General features: G+C 31.6%; 2 protein-coding genes and 1 non-coding gene across 3 annotated transcripts; 2 read left to right on the plus strand and 1 right to left on the minus strand.

Moving 5' to 3' along the window:
- The first annotated feature begins 380 nt into the window (after nt 1-380).
- TRNAM-CAU lies at nt 381-465 on the plus strand. Its single transcript is given in 2 exon segments — nt 381-418; nt 430-465. It is a non-coding gene; the product is annotated as a tRNA-Met (tRNA).
- Nucleotides 466-3,508: 3,043 nt separating this feature from the next.
- LOC114368439 (lysine-rich arabinogalactan protein 18-like) lies at nt 3,509-3,889 on the minus strand. The gene has a single exon (XM_028325714.1). It carries the CDS (start codon nt 3,887-3,889, stop codon nt 3,509-3,511), a length of 381 nt encoding a protein of 126 aa, XP_028181515.1.
- Nucleotides 3,890-9,005: 5,116 nt separating this feature from the next.
- LOC114425419 (receptor-like protein kinase HSL1) lies at nt 9,006-12,794 on the plus strand. Its single transcript, XM_028392343.1, has 2 exons — nt 9,006-11,758; nt 12,118-12,794. The coding sequence occupies exons 1-2, from the start codon at nt 9,151-9,153 to the stop codon at nt 12,534-12,536; spliced, it is 3,027 nt and encodes a 1,008-aa protein (XP_028248144.1). The 5' UTR covers nt 9,006-9,150; the 3' UTR covers nt 12,537-12,794.
- The last annotated feature ends 1,121 nt before the right edge of the window (nt 12,795-13,915 follow it).

Here is a 13,915-nt window from a genome sequence, read left to right on the forward strand (position 1 = left end):
TCATGGTAAGTGGTAATTTCAAAAAATATATAAAGTGATTTTCTATGCATGCACACATGTATGAGGGTGGGACGGATTTTCTTAAGTGTGAGTTTAAGAATGAGGGTATTATAATGTCTTATCTTATAACTCATATCTATAAAATAAAATTATTAGTTCACCATATAAATTTTTTTACACTAGTAATATATAAAAATTTAACTGTTGAATTATTTTAAAAAAGAGATGAATGATACGTAATACAACTAGGAGGAAAGGCAATTACCAGTATCTTTCCTAAATAAATTCTCGTTCAAATGAAGGAGAATAGGAAGACACTGATACTGAATTTTATCGACATGACATTTAAATAAAAAATAGGGCAGAACGAACACATGTAAGGGGTGGTGGCGCAGTTGGCTAGCGCGTAGGTCTCATAGCTTCTGAGTTATCCTGAGGTCGAGAGTTCGAGCCTCTCTCACCCCATGTTTTCTTTTGAGACATTTATACATGAAAAAAATAAAATAAAATAACAGATAGAAATATATACATGGTGTCACATGAAATATCAACATTTTTTCTGGTTAAAATATCAGCGTTGTTGAGAATTAGGCTTTGGTTAGTAGTATGTATGAAAGTGAGAGGGTAGACTGAACTAGGAAGGAAAACTCTGAAATTCTTAATCATTCTTTTTTATTTAGTTGAAAGAGACAAAAGAATGAAAAAAAAATTGTGTGTCTCGTGCCATTTTTGTCTTCTATCCAAAAATGAAAGAAAAAGGAATAGAGATTGTCTTATTTTGAAACAACAACAAATATCCTTATTTACATCATATTTCATTTCATTTAAGATATATATATATATATATATATATATATATATATATATATATATATATATATATATATATATATATATATCCAATTTTATGCATTCTGTGAGAACCAAGTAAAATGGAACCTTTCATATATATATATAGGAAGGAAACAAAATCCATGAGAAAACTAAATGCAGAGTCGGCAGCAAGTTGTCTCTAGCAAGTGAGCACAGTTACGAAATTGTCAGATTTTGCTGCATATAATGAAAGTTGAGTTTGAATGCGGCTGATGGAGATCGTGACAAAACCAAAGTGTTGTGGATTACTAAGTCACCAATTTCATCCTAAAGGGGAGCAATAATTAATGTTGTTTGTTTGGTTTATAATCATCTCACATCTTTGTATGTGTTTGTTATTATAGATTCACATCGCTGTCTTCATTAACGTGATAGGCGCTGTTAAAACACAATCTGGTCGAGTTTTTTTTTTAGTTAATGTTCTTTTAATGAATCTATATCATTTTTTCAGTGTTTCTGAATAATTGGGAATGCTGGCTTTTATGTATTCTTTGTTAGCCTTATAATTCATGGCTAAATTGTCACGTGTTGGATGTTGTTTATGTCTAAATTTGTCAAAAGTTCAAATATGTTAAGTATTGTTTGGAGGAATGAGAATTTTCGTGTTACATGTGGTTGCTAGGTTGGCCTTCTGTTTTTTCGTAAAGCTAAAACTTGAGTTTGATTTTTGGGTAATTTTGTAAGTAAGATATGTACTTCTACCATAAGATTTTTGGGTAATTTTGAGTTTGTTTCTCGTTAAATTTGAAATTTGACTCTGCATACAACAATCATAAGAAACCAGTTAAAAGAAATTATAAGTATCTGCAGACACAGAAACCAGTTAAAAGAAACCATTAAGATTTTTGGGTAATTTTGAGTTTGTTTCTCATTAATATTTAGCCTTAGTTTGCATACGATCGACAATAATTAATTGTCTGACTTAATTGTTTATGCTGACTTCTTTATGTGTGTACAAAAGGAGGGTGTACATGTTTATGTTATGGATCTCATATAAAATTATTTTAATATTTGTATCAATATATGTTGTCTATTTTTAAAAAAATGTGTACATCTGTTTCACATGATCCATGTTGATTTGGTAGCAACTCTTGTCATTCAGCAAACAAAAGTTTATTTGTTCTCAAAGGAAAGAAAACAAGATATATATATATATATATATATATATATATATATATATATATATATATATATATATATATATATATATATATATATATATATATATATATATATATATATATATACACACACACAAAATAAGACATCCGTGCCAGAACAGATTTCTTTTGGGACGCAATTTTCATTATTAATGTGGACAAAAAATTAGCACTAACCAATTAACTTTGTGTAATTAATGGGCATGATTCCAGCTTATAAGTGTGTCAGTAAAGTGAGTGATTAATATGTTAAGTTAAAGTTAAATTATTTAAATATTTATTTAAATTTAATTATTGACGAAAATAATTATTAGTTAGATTTTATTTATTTTTCAATTAAATTTTAGATTAATTAAGATCCATTTTCTCTTTGAACGATTAAGATAAAAATAAATTATTATGGTGGAGTATAGGAATAGAACAAACATAACACTACCTGCTAAAGTCTAAAGATGAAGCCTCCTTAATTAAGATATTGCCAATTAGATTGCTAAAGTATGTTATGAAAAGGAAATCAGAAGGCTGGTCTTAAAGGGTTGAGTGAGTAGAATAAATTTAAGTTTATCAAGTCATGGATTTGAGTCTTTACTTTCAGATGAGATAAATATAATTTTTTCAATTACAAGTATTTTTTATTCAACTATTGAAAAATGTTGAATGGTGCAATAATTTGGATAAAAATGTGCAAGAACATAAATGCGTGTTACTTTTTTTTTTAATTATATTTAACAATGAATATAAAAAATTAATGAATATGTTAAGAGGATTTAGTTAAGAAGATTTAGTTGAATAATGATGTTAACTTGTTGTAAATCATGATTGTCTTCAATTATTTTGGATAAAAAAAATAAACTAATAAATGTTGAATCTATCAAAATAAATTTAGTAATGGGAACACCGTAAACTCAAGTGAATTTTGTAAAGCAAAATGAATGGACTTTGATTGGAACCTTTATCCTTTTATTTGGACAATATCCTTTATTATTAAATTTATACGAATTGATCATTGAAAGCATACAATAGTTCCCTTTAACAACCCACCGTGTTTCTCATTTTCGAAGCCTTAAGAAATTAGGTATGGTATGGGTCAGCTCGCATTAATTTTTGTAGTTGATAGATTTAGCATTTATCTCGAAATTTTTTCATAGAAATGCTTGGTGGAATTAGACTATTATAATTGATGAATATTCTAAATTTTGATATATTTGCATTCGTTAAGTTTTTCTTTTTGAAAAATTCTGACTTTGTGTTTGGATGGGGTATTTAAATAAGGCAATTTATTTTTTTAGTGAATTTAAAATACTCTTATCATAATTTACTTGTTTGGATATAGAATTTTAAAAAATTTAAAATGACATCATTTTTTAAAAGAATTTTAATAGACTAAAATGATAGGAATTGAAATTCCACCATAATGGTAAGAATTTGAACTTTTCTCCTCTCACACCATACTATAGGCCCTTTCGTTTTCTCTCTCACACCTTTTTTTTAGGAGACGACGCATCCTGGCTTGATCCTTGAGTTTCCATCGGAGGAGTGAGAGGGCTAAGCAATGCCGACGACGGTGCTGGTGCAGTGTGCTTCTTACTCTTCTTCATCTTCTTCTTCGACTTGGGAGCGGGAACCTCAGCGTTGGGTGCTACCACGAGTGTCGGAGTTGTCGGTGCCAATGCAGGGGGAGAGCTCACTGGAACAAGCGCTGGTGGAGAACTCACCGGAACTAGCGCTGACGACGAGCTCACAGGTGTCACAATAGGAGGTGTAGCCGCAAAATGAGTGGTCGCAGGAGGTGTGGCCACCGGGGGAGTGGTTGTTGGAGCTAGAGCAGCAGCTTTAGACGGATGAGATGCTACCATGAGACATGAAACGGGAGGGGTTGTGGTTGTAGCATTGGGGGATGAAGCTGGTGGAGATGAAGTGGGAAAAGCAACAGGTGCAATTGATTTTCGTTTAGAAGGGGCTGTGGCTGGGGATGCTATCAATACTTTTTTTAAAAAATAAATATTTAAAAATGAAAATTTGAATTTCATTGAAATTGAATTACTTTATCCAAACAAGGAAATTAAAATACAAGAAATTAAATTACTTAATCCAAACAAAATATTTACAAAATGAAAGGAATTTAAATCAAGACAATTAAAATGTTGTATATTTAAATTTCTTAGAAATTTTCAAACCCTCCGTCCAAATACAAGGTTAGGGAACTTTTATGCACTTCCATTGTCATCATTGTTTGATTGTGTTCAGATTATCTGAAATATTATTTTTCTAGCACTTTAATTTAGTGTGACATAACAAAAGAGTAAAGATTAGGTAACTATTTATTTATGTAGAGTTTCAAGTCAAAAGATAAGATGCATTTAATACATATTAAGAATTGAATTTTTATTACTAAAGATTAGGTGACTTAAATGTAAAGTGAAAGATTTCATTTTACTAGATGAAACTTATTTGAATTGATGCATTGGAAGTTGTTTTTGTTTCAACTTTCAAGAGAACTTATTTATTATAGTTGGTGGAAATTTTCACTATAAATAGAAAAGAGAATTAGTGGAGAAGACACACATGAAAAGAGAATGTGTGAGAAGAGAGGTTGTGAAACAAAGTCACTTTGTTGAGATAAAAGTATCTTTGTGTAAGAGTGTTATCATTTATTGTAATCATTGAGTGGGGTACTTGGATTTATAGAGTGATACACTATTTAGAATGGATTATAATCTTGTAATCATTTTTGTGATAAGTAAATACTTTTAAGACGATTCCGTAGACGTAAGCGAGAGATGTCAAATCATGTTAAATTCTTGTGTTTGTTATTATTTTTTTTACGATGTAATCTTTGTTGTGCTCTCACGATCCTTTGTGGATGTGGGTAATTTTGTTTGTGGGAGTGTTGGTTACCCAAAAGTAGTATCAGAGCTATGGTCGAGAGCACACAAAGGTTCGAGATACCGTTGTTTGACAAAAAAAATAAATTTTATGATTTGGCAGAGTACTATTCAAGACCGTTTGGTGCAGCAAGATGTTGATCAGGCGTTAGAAGATAAAAGGTCGGTTTCTATAAATGAAATCGAGTGGACTAAGATCCAAAGGAGGATTGTGAGCACGATTCGGTTAGCCCTTGCTCCCGAGATAAAACATAACATGTTGAAGGAGTCAACATCGAAGGCCTTATGGGAGAAGCTCGAGAATATCTATGCGCCAAAGTCGCTAACCAATCGTCTTTGTTTGAAGATGGAGTTGTATCAACTCAAAATAGAGATAGGAGGAGATTTTCATGATCACATCAACAGGTTCAATCAGCTAGTAAGTCAATTGATGAATACAGATGATAAACTCTTTGATGAGGAGCAGACACTATTGTTGTTGGCCTCACTACCAAGGTCATTCAAAGCTTTGGTTCAAACGTTACTTGTGGGAAGATCAATTTTGAAATTGGATGAGGTGACTGCCGCTCTTAGAGAAAATGAGAGAATGATGAGAATTGAAAATGTTGATGATGAACACCATGTAATAGCTGTGATGGAGTCTGAGCAAGGGAGGAATCATTCAAGGAAACATGATGGGCTAAGAGGAAGAATAAAATTACAATCGCGTCTGCAACGAGATATGAGTAACATACAATGTTACTATTGCGGTGAGACTGGTCATGTGCAAGTGAGGTGCAAACAAATAAAGGAGGACTTGAAGAAATTAAGAGATATGAACAAAGATGGAACAAACTCCCAAACTAATATAGTAAAAAGTGTTGAAGATGAAGATGATGTGTTTTTTGCAACAAACGATGAGGTTGCTAAAACAAAATGGGTGATGGATTCTGCTGCCTCAAAACACATTTGCAGAGATCGAGAGATGTTTGATACTTTGAAAATCGATAGAGAATTCGACCATTTCAAGTTAGGGAATGGTGGAAAAATGAAGGTTGAAGACATAGGGAGTGTGAGGATGAAGCTCCATGATGATGCTATCCAAACTTTCTCAAATGTGAGGTTTATACTTTCTGTTGTTGTCAATATGATTTCTATTGGGGAGATGACATCACAAGGGTACAAGTATGTTGGTTCAAAGTGGGGATGCAATGTATACAAGAGAAGACACTTGGTGTTGTGAGGACAAAAAAATAAAGGTAACCTTTGATATTTGGATGGACAAGCCTTGAAGAGGAACCATGATAGCAAAGTGAAGAAGAAAGTGAAGTTTTCTAATGTTGTAGAAGTGTTAGGAGATACTTTCGTTGGAGGGGAAAATTGTTCACTTTTAAATTAATCGAAAGATATTTCTCTTTTGGCTTGAGGGGGATAATTGTAGATTTCCAAGCCAAAAGATAAGGTGCATTTAATGCATATTGAGAATTGAATTTTTATCATTAAGATTTAGGTTGCTTAAATACAAAGTGAAAGATTGTATTTTACTAGATGAAACTTATTTGAATAGATGCATTAAAAGTTGTTTTTGTTTCAACTTCCAAGAAAAATTATTTATTATAGTTAGTGACAATCTTCACTATAAATATAAATAGAGAAAAGAAATAGTGGAAAAGACATACATGAAGAGAGTGTGTGAGAAGAAAGATTGTGAAATAAAGTCACTTTGTTGAAAGAAAGATGTCTTTGTGTGAAAGTGTTATTATTTCTTGTAACCATTGAGTGAGATACTCGGTGGAGTGATACACTATTTAAGATGAGTTACAATCTTGTAATCATTTTTGTAATAAGGAAATACTTTTGAGACGGTTCCATGGACCTAGACTAAAAGATGTCAAACCACGTTAAATTCTTATATTTGTTATTTACTGTGTAATTTTTGTTGTGTTCTCACGATCCTTTTTAGATATAAATAATTTTGATTGTACAAGTGTTAAACAATTTAGGAAAACAAAGTATTTTTATTCGATCCGTTATCATGTTCTCTTCGTGTTAGATGAAAGCATTTGTCACATTCTAGATGCCAACAATTTCATCACGCAATCCAAACGCCAAAAGAAACTTGAAATAATAATAATTAAAACAATTCTATGTTCTTTGATATCTAGATTATCATATTATGATAATTATAAGGGCAAATTATATTTATACTTTTTGAGATTTAACAAATTTTACTTAATATTTTTCATTTTTTAATTTTATATATACAAACCTGTTATTACTTTAAATAATAATATAATACCATATATTATTTTAATACAGTATTCTCCTAATTTTTAATGTAATTATATACATTGAAAATTTTAAAAAAATATATAAACAGAAATATTAAAACTTATAAAGTGTGAGAGTAATATAACCTAATAATAATGTGACGTATGAACTATTACTGGTGTCTGCTGGATTTGATTCAAAGTTTTGTGCGTGCGGTAGCTAACCTAAATTTATTAATGGGGATATTGGAACCTTGAAGCTAATTTCGTAAGCAAGGTGAATAGATAAACTAAATTATTGAAAGAAGAAATCATTTTTCTTAATATCTTTTTCATTGAGGAAGCCAGGTTATGAAATTGTCAGAGATGACAAAAAATTCTAGAAATTACTAGGTCTACGGCAAAGTTTTAGAGAAATTTAATGTGAATTTTTCTTTTTTTAGTTTTCACACATGTAAAGTTATTTATGAAAGATTTATTAAAAAAAAGTATTTTAAATATTTTATAGTTAATCTGTTTAATCTATTTCATAATATTGGATAGCACTCAAAGTGAAGCATGCAACCTGTACCAAAAAACCTAAAACCTTTACCAAAAAAAAGTGATGGATGCAAAATTTGTAGGATAACACTCGTGTGGATGTCAGATGTTAATGATATGAATGTCATATTATTTATGTTATACAAATAATTATGAGATTATTAAATTCATCTTTTAAAAAAATATAACTTAATATTAAATTAATCACTTAAAATACGACATATAACTTAATTTTAAATTATTGTAATTTTTTTATATATTTAAAGATTAAATCAAAATTTTCTATCATTCAAATTCAAAGAACTAAATTATCATTTGTTATCAACTTAAAATATCAAACTGATTTAATATTAAAATAGTTATTTATCCAAACAAATTATATTAACAATGCACATAAATTAATGATTTGAAAATATAAAAAAATAAAATCAATAATTTTAAAAATTGAAAAATAAAATCAAAATTAACTTATTTTTTAAGGACTACAAATACCATTATTTTTTTATTTTATTGGTAATTATCGACTTGTGTTTCACACCTGATGGTTCTTGTCAACGTCACCATCATCGAAAGTTGTTCTTGCTACTTTGACATCATATATAACTATTACGTAGAAGCTTCTTATAATTTTATTACTATTAAATGAATTTCCCCAAAGTTTATAATTTTATTACTATTAAATGAATTTCCCCAAAGTTTATAATTTTTTAACGGAAAGTTTATAAAATTAGGACGTTATCTTGGTGACACTAAATAATAAATTTGATAAAACTTATATTAGAATGACACATTAATTTTCTAATTTTTTTTCTTAATATATAATTAAATTATTAACAAATAACATAAGGCATTGTTTTAGACGAAAATAAAAATAATAACTTTTTATTAAAAATACGAAGCTCTTTTTATAAAAAAAAACATTATAAATAGTATACTATCATCAAATTTTTTATTTACTTTTAACATTTAAAAAAAATAATTATTCATCATTTTCAAATAATATTCTTTTTTTGGGGGGTATTCAGATATCTCTTAATTAGAGCCATGGGCAAATGTTATTGCACACTTTCATTATTATAGATCAGAGTCCGACCCTCCGGACACATATACCTTTTTTTGACAGTAAGATCGGAGCATATAATTAAACAACATGTTTATTTGAAATTGAGTTTTCAACTTATATCCTTAAGTTATTCCTTATTAGAATTCAAAATATAATAATATGGCAAAAAAATGTAAAAATAACCCATAAGGTACAGTAACGTGTGAATTGTCTCAAAGCAAGCCAACCATTTTTGACTTTTCCGTGTACACATTCAAAGTTCATCACAACAGTGCTGACCAAAATCATCCTTCTCCTCTCTTTGCACTTTGCAGCACATTAACATACTAACACTGCAAACCCAGAAAATTCCCCTCTCTCTCTCTCTCTGCACACACTAGATGGCAATGCCAATAGCTCAATCATGTAAGAAATTTCCATGTCGCATTTTTCTTCTCTTGTTCTTCTTGCTTGGTCACACAAGCTCACAATCTTTGTATGATCAAGAACATGCAGTTTTGCTTAACATAAAGCAATACCTCCAAGACCCTCCATTCCTCTCCCACTGGAATTCAACTTCCTCTCACTGTTCTTGGTCAGAGATCACATGCACCACAAACTCAGTCACTTCCCTCACTCTCTCCCAATCCAACATCAACAGAACAATACCAACCTTCATCTGTGGCCTCACCAACCTCACACACCTTGACTTCAGCTTCAACTTCATCCCTGGTGAATTCCCCACATCCCTCTACAACTGCTCCAAGTTGGAGTACCTAGACCTCTCAAGGAACAACTTTGATGGCAAGGTTCCTCATGACATTGACAAATTGGGTGCTAATTTGCAATATCTCAACCTTGGCTCCACCAACTTCCATGGTGATGTTCCTTCTAGTATTGCAAAGTTGAAGCAATTGAGACAACTTAAGCTTCAGTATTGCCTATTGAATGGCACTGTTGCTGCTGAGATTGATGGCTTGTCCAACCTTGAGTACCTGGACTTGTCCTCTAACTTCTTGTTTCCTGAATGGAAGTTGCCTTGGAACTTGACCAAGTTCAACGAATTGAAGGTGTTTTATCTGTATGGAACCAATTTGGTTGGGGAAATCCCAAAGAGCATTGGAGATATGGTGGCCTTGGAGATGCTGGATATGTCAAATAATAGCTTAGCTGGAGGAATTCCAAGTGGTTTGTTCTTGCTGAAGAATCTGACCTCACTCCTTCTTTATGGAAATAGTCTCTCTGGGGAGATACCAAGTGTGGTTGAGGCATTGAACTTGGTCTATCTTGATCTTGCAAGGAACAATCTTACAGGGAAAATACCTGATGCTTTTGGAAAGCTCCAACAGTTATCATGGTTGAGTTTGTCCTTGAATGGCTTGTCAGGTGTGATACCAGAAAGCTTTGGCAATCTTCCAGCTCTCAAAGATTTTCGCGTGTTTTTCAACAATTTATCAGGTACTCTTCCTCCTGATTTTGGCCGTTACTCAAAGCTTCAAACCTTTATGATTGCATCTAATGGTTTCACTGGGAAGTTACCAGAGAATTTGTGCTATCATGGGATGTTACTTAGCTTGTCTGTTTATGACAATAATCTGAGTGGTGAGTTGCCAGAATTACTAGGAAATTGCAGTGGTTTACTGGATTTGAAAGTTCACAACAATGAGTTTTCTGGTAACATTCCTAGTGGTCTTTGGACATCTTTCAATTTGACAAATTTCATGGTGAGCCGTAACAAGTTCACTGGTGTGCTTCCTGAAAGGCTATCTTGGAATATTTCAAGGTTTGAGATAAGTTACAACCAATTTTCTGGTGGAATTCCAAGTGGAGTATCATCATGGACTAATTTGGTAGTGTTTGATGCAAGTAAGAACAATTTTAATGGAAGTATTCCATGGAAGCTAACGGCTCTTCCTAAGTTAACAACCTTGTTGCTTGATCAGAACCAACTCAGTGGGGCACTTCCATCAGATATAATATCATGGAAATCCTTAGTAACTCTAAATTTGAGCCAAAACCAACTCTCTGGACAAATCCCTAATGCAATTGGTCAGTTACCTGCCCTTAGTCAACTTGATCTATCAGAAAATGAATTCTCTGGCCTAGTTCCTTCTCTACCCCCTAGACTCACCAATCTCAATTTGTCTTTTAATCATTTGACTGGGAGGATTCCAAGTGAATTTGAAAATTCTGTGTTTGCTAGTAGCTTTTTGGGCAATTCTGGTCTTTGTGCTGATACACCAGCACTGAACCTTACCTTATGCAATTCTGGCCTTCAAAGAACAAACAAAGGCTCATCTTGGTCTTTTGGTTTGGTTATAAGTTTGGTGGTAGTAGCCTTGTTACTGGCCCTTTTGGCATCACTCTTGTTTATTAGATTTCACAGAAAAAGAAAGCAAGGATTGGTTAACTCATGGAAGCTCATTTCCTTTGAGAGGCTTAATTTCACAGAATCAAGCATTGTCTCATCAATGACAGAACAAAACATTATTGGTAGTGGTGGATATGGTATAGTATACCGCATTGATGTTGGTTCAGGCTGTGTTGCTGTGAAAAAGATTTGGAATAACAAAAAGTTAGACAAGAAGCTCGAGAATTCTTTCCGTGCAGAAGTTAGAATACTGAGCAATATTCGTCATACCAACATTGTGAGGTTGATGTGTTGTATCTCTAACGAGGATTCTATGCTCCTTGTGTATGAGTATCTGGAAAATCACAGCCTAGATAACTGGCTGCATAAGAAGGTTCAGTCAGGTTCAGTCAGTAAAGTGGTCCTTGATTGGCCAAAGAGGTTGAAAATAGCCATTGGAATTGCTCAAGGTTTGAGCTACATGCACCATGACTGTTCACCACCTGTTGTTCATAGAGATATAAAAGCAAGCAACATCCTTTTGGATACTCAATTCAATGCAAAAGTTGCTGATTTTGGACTAGCTAAGATGTTAATCAAGCCAGGGGAACTTAACACTATGTCATCTGTGATTGGCTCATTTGGCTATATTGCTCCAGGTGAGTGACATGCCAATTTTTTTTGTTTCCTAATTTTATTTGCTTTTGCTTAATCTTTTTGCTTCCTAACTAACAAATTATATATTGCTCTAGCTTAGTTATATTCTGTGTGTGCCTGTAAACCATTGTTTTAGTCCCTAAAATTATAAGATTGAAATATTTGGTTCATGACTTGACAAAATTTTCACTTTAGTCTGTCTTTGCAAACTCAAGACTAAAGTGAAGGTTTTGTAAAGCTAGAAACTAAAGTGACTAACACAGCGATACTTATAATCTTAGCATGAACTAGAGGTTTACTCCTTTTTCTCCAAGGGCATACAAGTTTGTTCTCAATGTGATTCTTCATATTTGAATTGCAGAATATGTTCAAACAACACGAGTTAGTGAAAAGATTGATGTGTTTAGCTTTGGGGTAGTCCTATTGGAACTGACAACTGGTAAGGAAGCAAATTATGGAGACCAACACTCATCTCTTTCCGAATGGGCTTGGCGTCACGTTCTTATTGGAGGTAATGTTGAAGAATTGCTAGACAAAGATGTCATGGAAGCCATTTACTCAGATGAAATGTGCACTGTTTTCAAACTTGGGGTCTTGTGCACTGCTACACTGCCTGCTAGTAGGCCTTCCATGAGGGAGGCACTACAAATATTGAAAAGCTTAGGAGAACCATTTGCTTATGGAGATCAGAAGAAATTTGGCCACTACTATGATGCTATTCCCCTTCTCAAGAGTTCAGAAAAGGAAACTAGATTGAATGTTGCTAATCATAGTGAATGACTAACAAATTGGATTCCCTAGGATGCCAAGTTAGTGAAAATTCTAGCACATAGGATTTTAGGATGGGGAAATAGGTTCTCAGCAATTTGAGGCAATGGATTTTGTGTTGAAAATGAAATGTGGGTTAATTAGTTGTCACAGGATTGTTGTATAGAATATAATAGGTTAAATGTGGTGTTATAATCAATGTAATTAATATAATTTAGAAAATAAAATGTAGAGTTATAACTAAAGTAATATGGGAATCTAATTTCCAGAGATGCAAGTGTTATAAATTCTTGACACCGTATTTAATTTTTATAGATAAAAAAAAATATCAATAAACTATTATAAAGGTTGATTTATTAAAAAAAGATTTGGATAGTTTGCATGAAGTTTAAGGTTCAAATCTTATTTTTATCATTATTGTACACCAAAGAAATTAAATAATATCAACAAAGTTTTTATATATATTCATGTATAGATATTTTATCACTTGTTTTTTTTTTTTTTTTTCATTTTTCTATGTCAAAGTATTCCTATTGATATCAATTCTATTGTGATACAGATGATATTATGAAAGTGAATTTCATCTCTGCCTAAGAAAATATTTTTTTATATGCGATTACAAATCTAATTCCCATGAACAAATATTAAAGAATATAGCTATCTATAATTGTGTTGAATTTTGTTGTTTTTTTTTTTTTTACAAAAAGTTTAGATGAGTTTGGTGCATAGACTTTGTTGTATTGTATCTTGCTATTAACGGTTTATTTTTTAATCAAATGTTATAATTTTGAGGGGAAAAAAATCTATGTAGTGCGCTGCTCACTCTAGAGAATCCAAATTGAAATTTTTTTCAGTGGACAATCGTTGATGACAGCTGAATTCAGTTGTATAAGGTTGGAACTACGTGCGGTGTAGAATATATGCCATTAAATAATTGTTCATATATGTTGGATCTTGACTGGTAATACTCTTTACGACCAAATTGCATTGACTCTGAATTCTGGGATGGTTGCAAACTTGGAAACAACTGATAAAAATATCATAAACTACGTGCTCATATATCTGCTTAGTGGGGTGGATAAACTTCATTATATTATTTTATTCTAACTATTTCCGAGTATGAAAGTGTATTTAGATAATTTTATTTGAAATTAATTAAAATATATAAACAATGTAAATAGTTTTTACGCTGTGATTTAATCAGATTGGCATACATCATGATTTTTTTTTTAATTTTATACTTATGTTATTCGAAAGATAATTTTTAATTGATCGATAATGTATGACAATTAAGCTTATTTTATTTTATGTTTAAAATAATTTATAATCATAATATTTATATAAATATTCCAAGAAATAAATATTTTGTTAAAAATTAAAATAATTCAAAA

Source organism: Glycine soja, chromosome 9 (assembly GCF_004193775.1).
Source record: "Glycine soja cultivar W05 chromosome 9, ASM419377v2, whole genome shotgun sequence".
Lineage (NCBI taxonomy): Eukaryota > Viridiplantae > Streptophyta > Magnoliopsida > Fabales > Fabaceae > Glycine > Glycine soja.

Bases quoted from the DNA above. Each gene is read 5' to 3' on its own strand.
- LOC114425419 (XM_028392343.1), top strand. From the start codon at position 9,151: ATGGCAATGCCAATAGCTCAATCATGTAAGAAATTTCCATGTCGCATT. The intron at 11,759-12,117 runs GTGAGTGACATG...TTTGAATTGCAG, and splicing joins ATTTGGCTATATTGCTCCAG to AATATGTTCAAACAACACGA.
- LOC114368439 (XM_028325714.1), bottom strand. From the start codon at position 3,889: ATGGTAGCATCTCATCCGTCTAAAGCTGCTGCTCTAGCTCCAACAACC.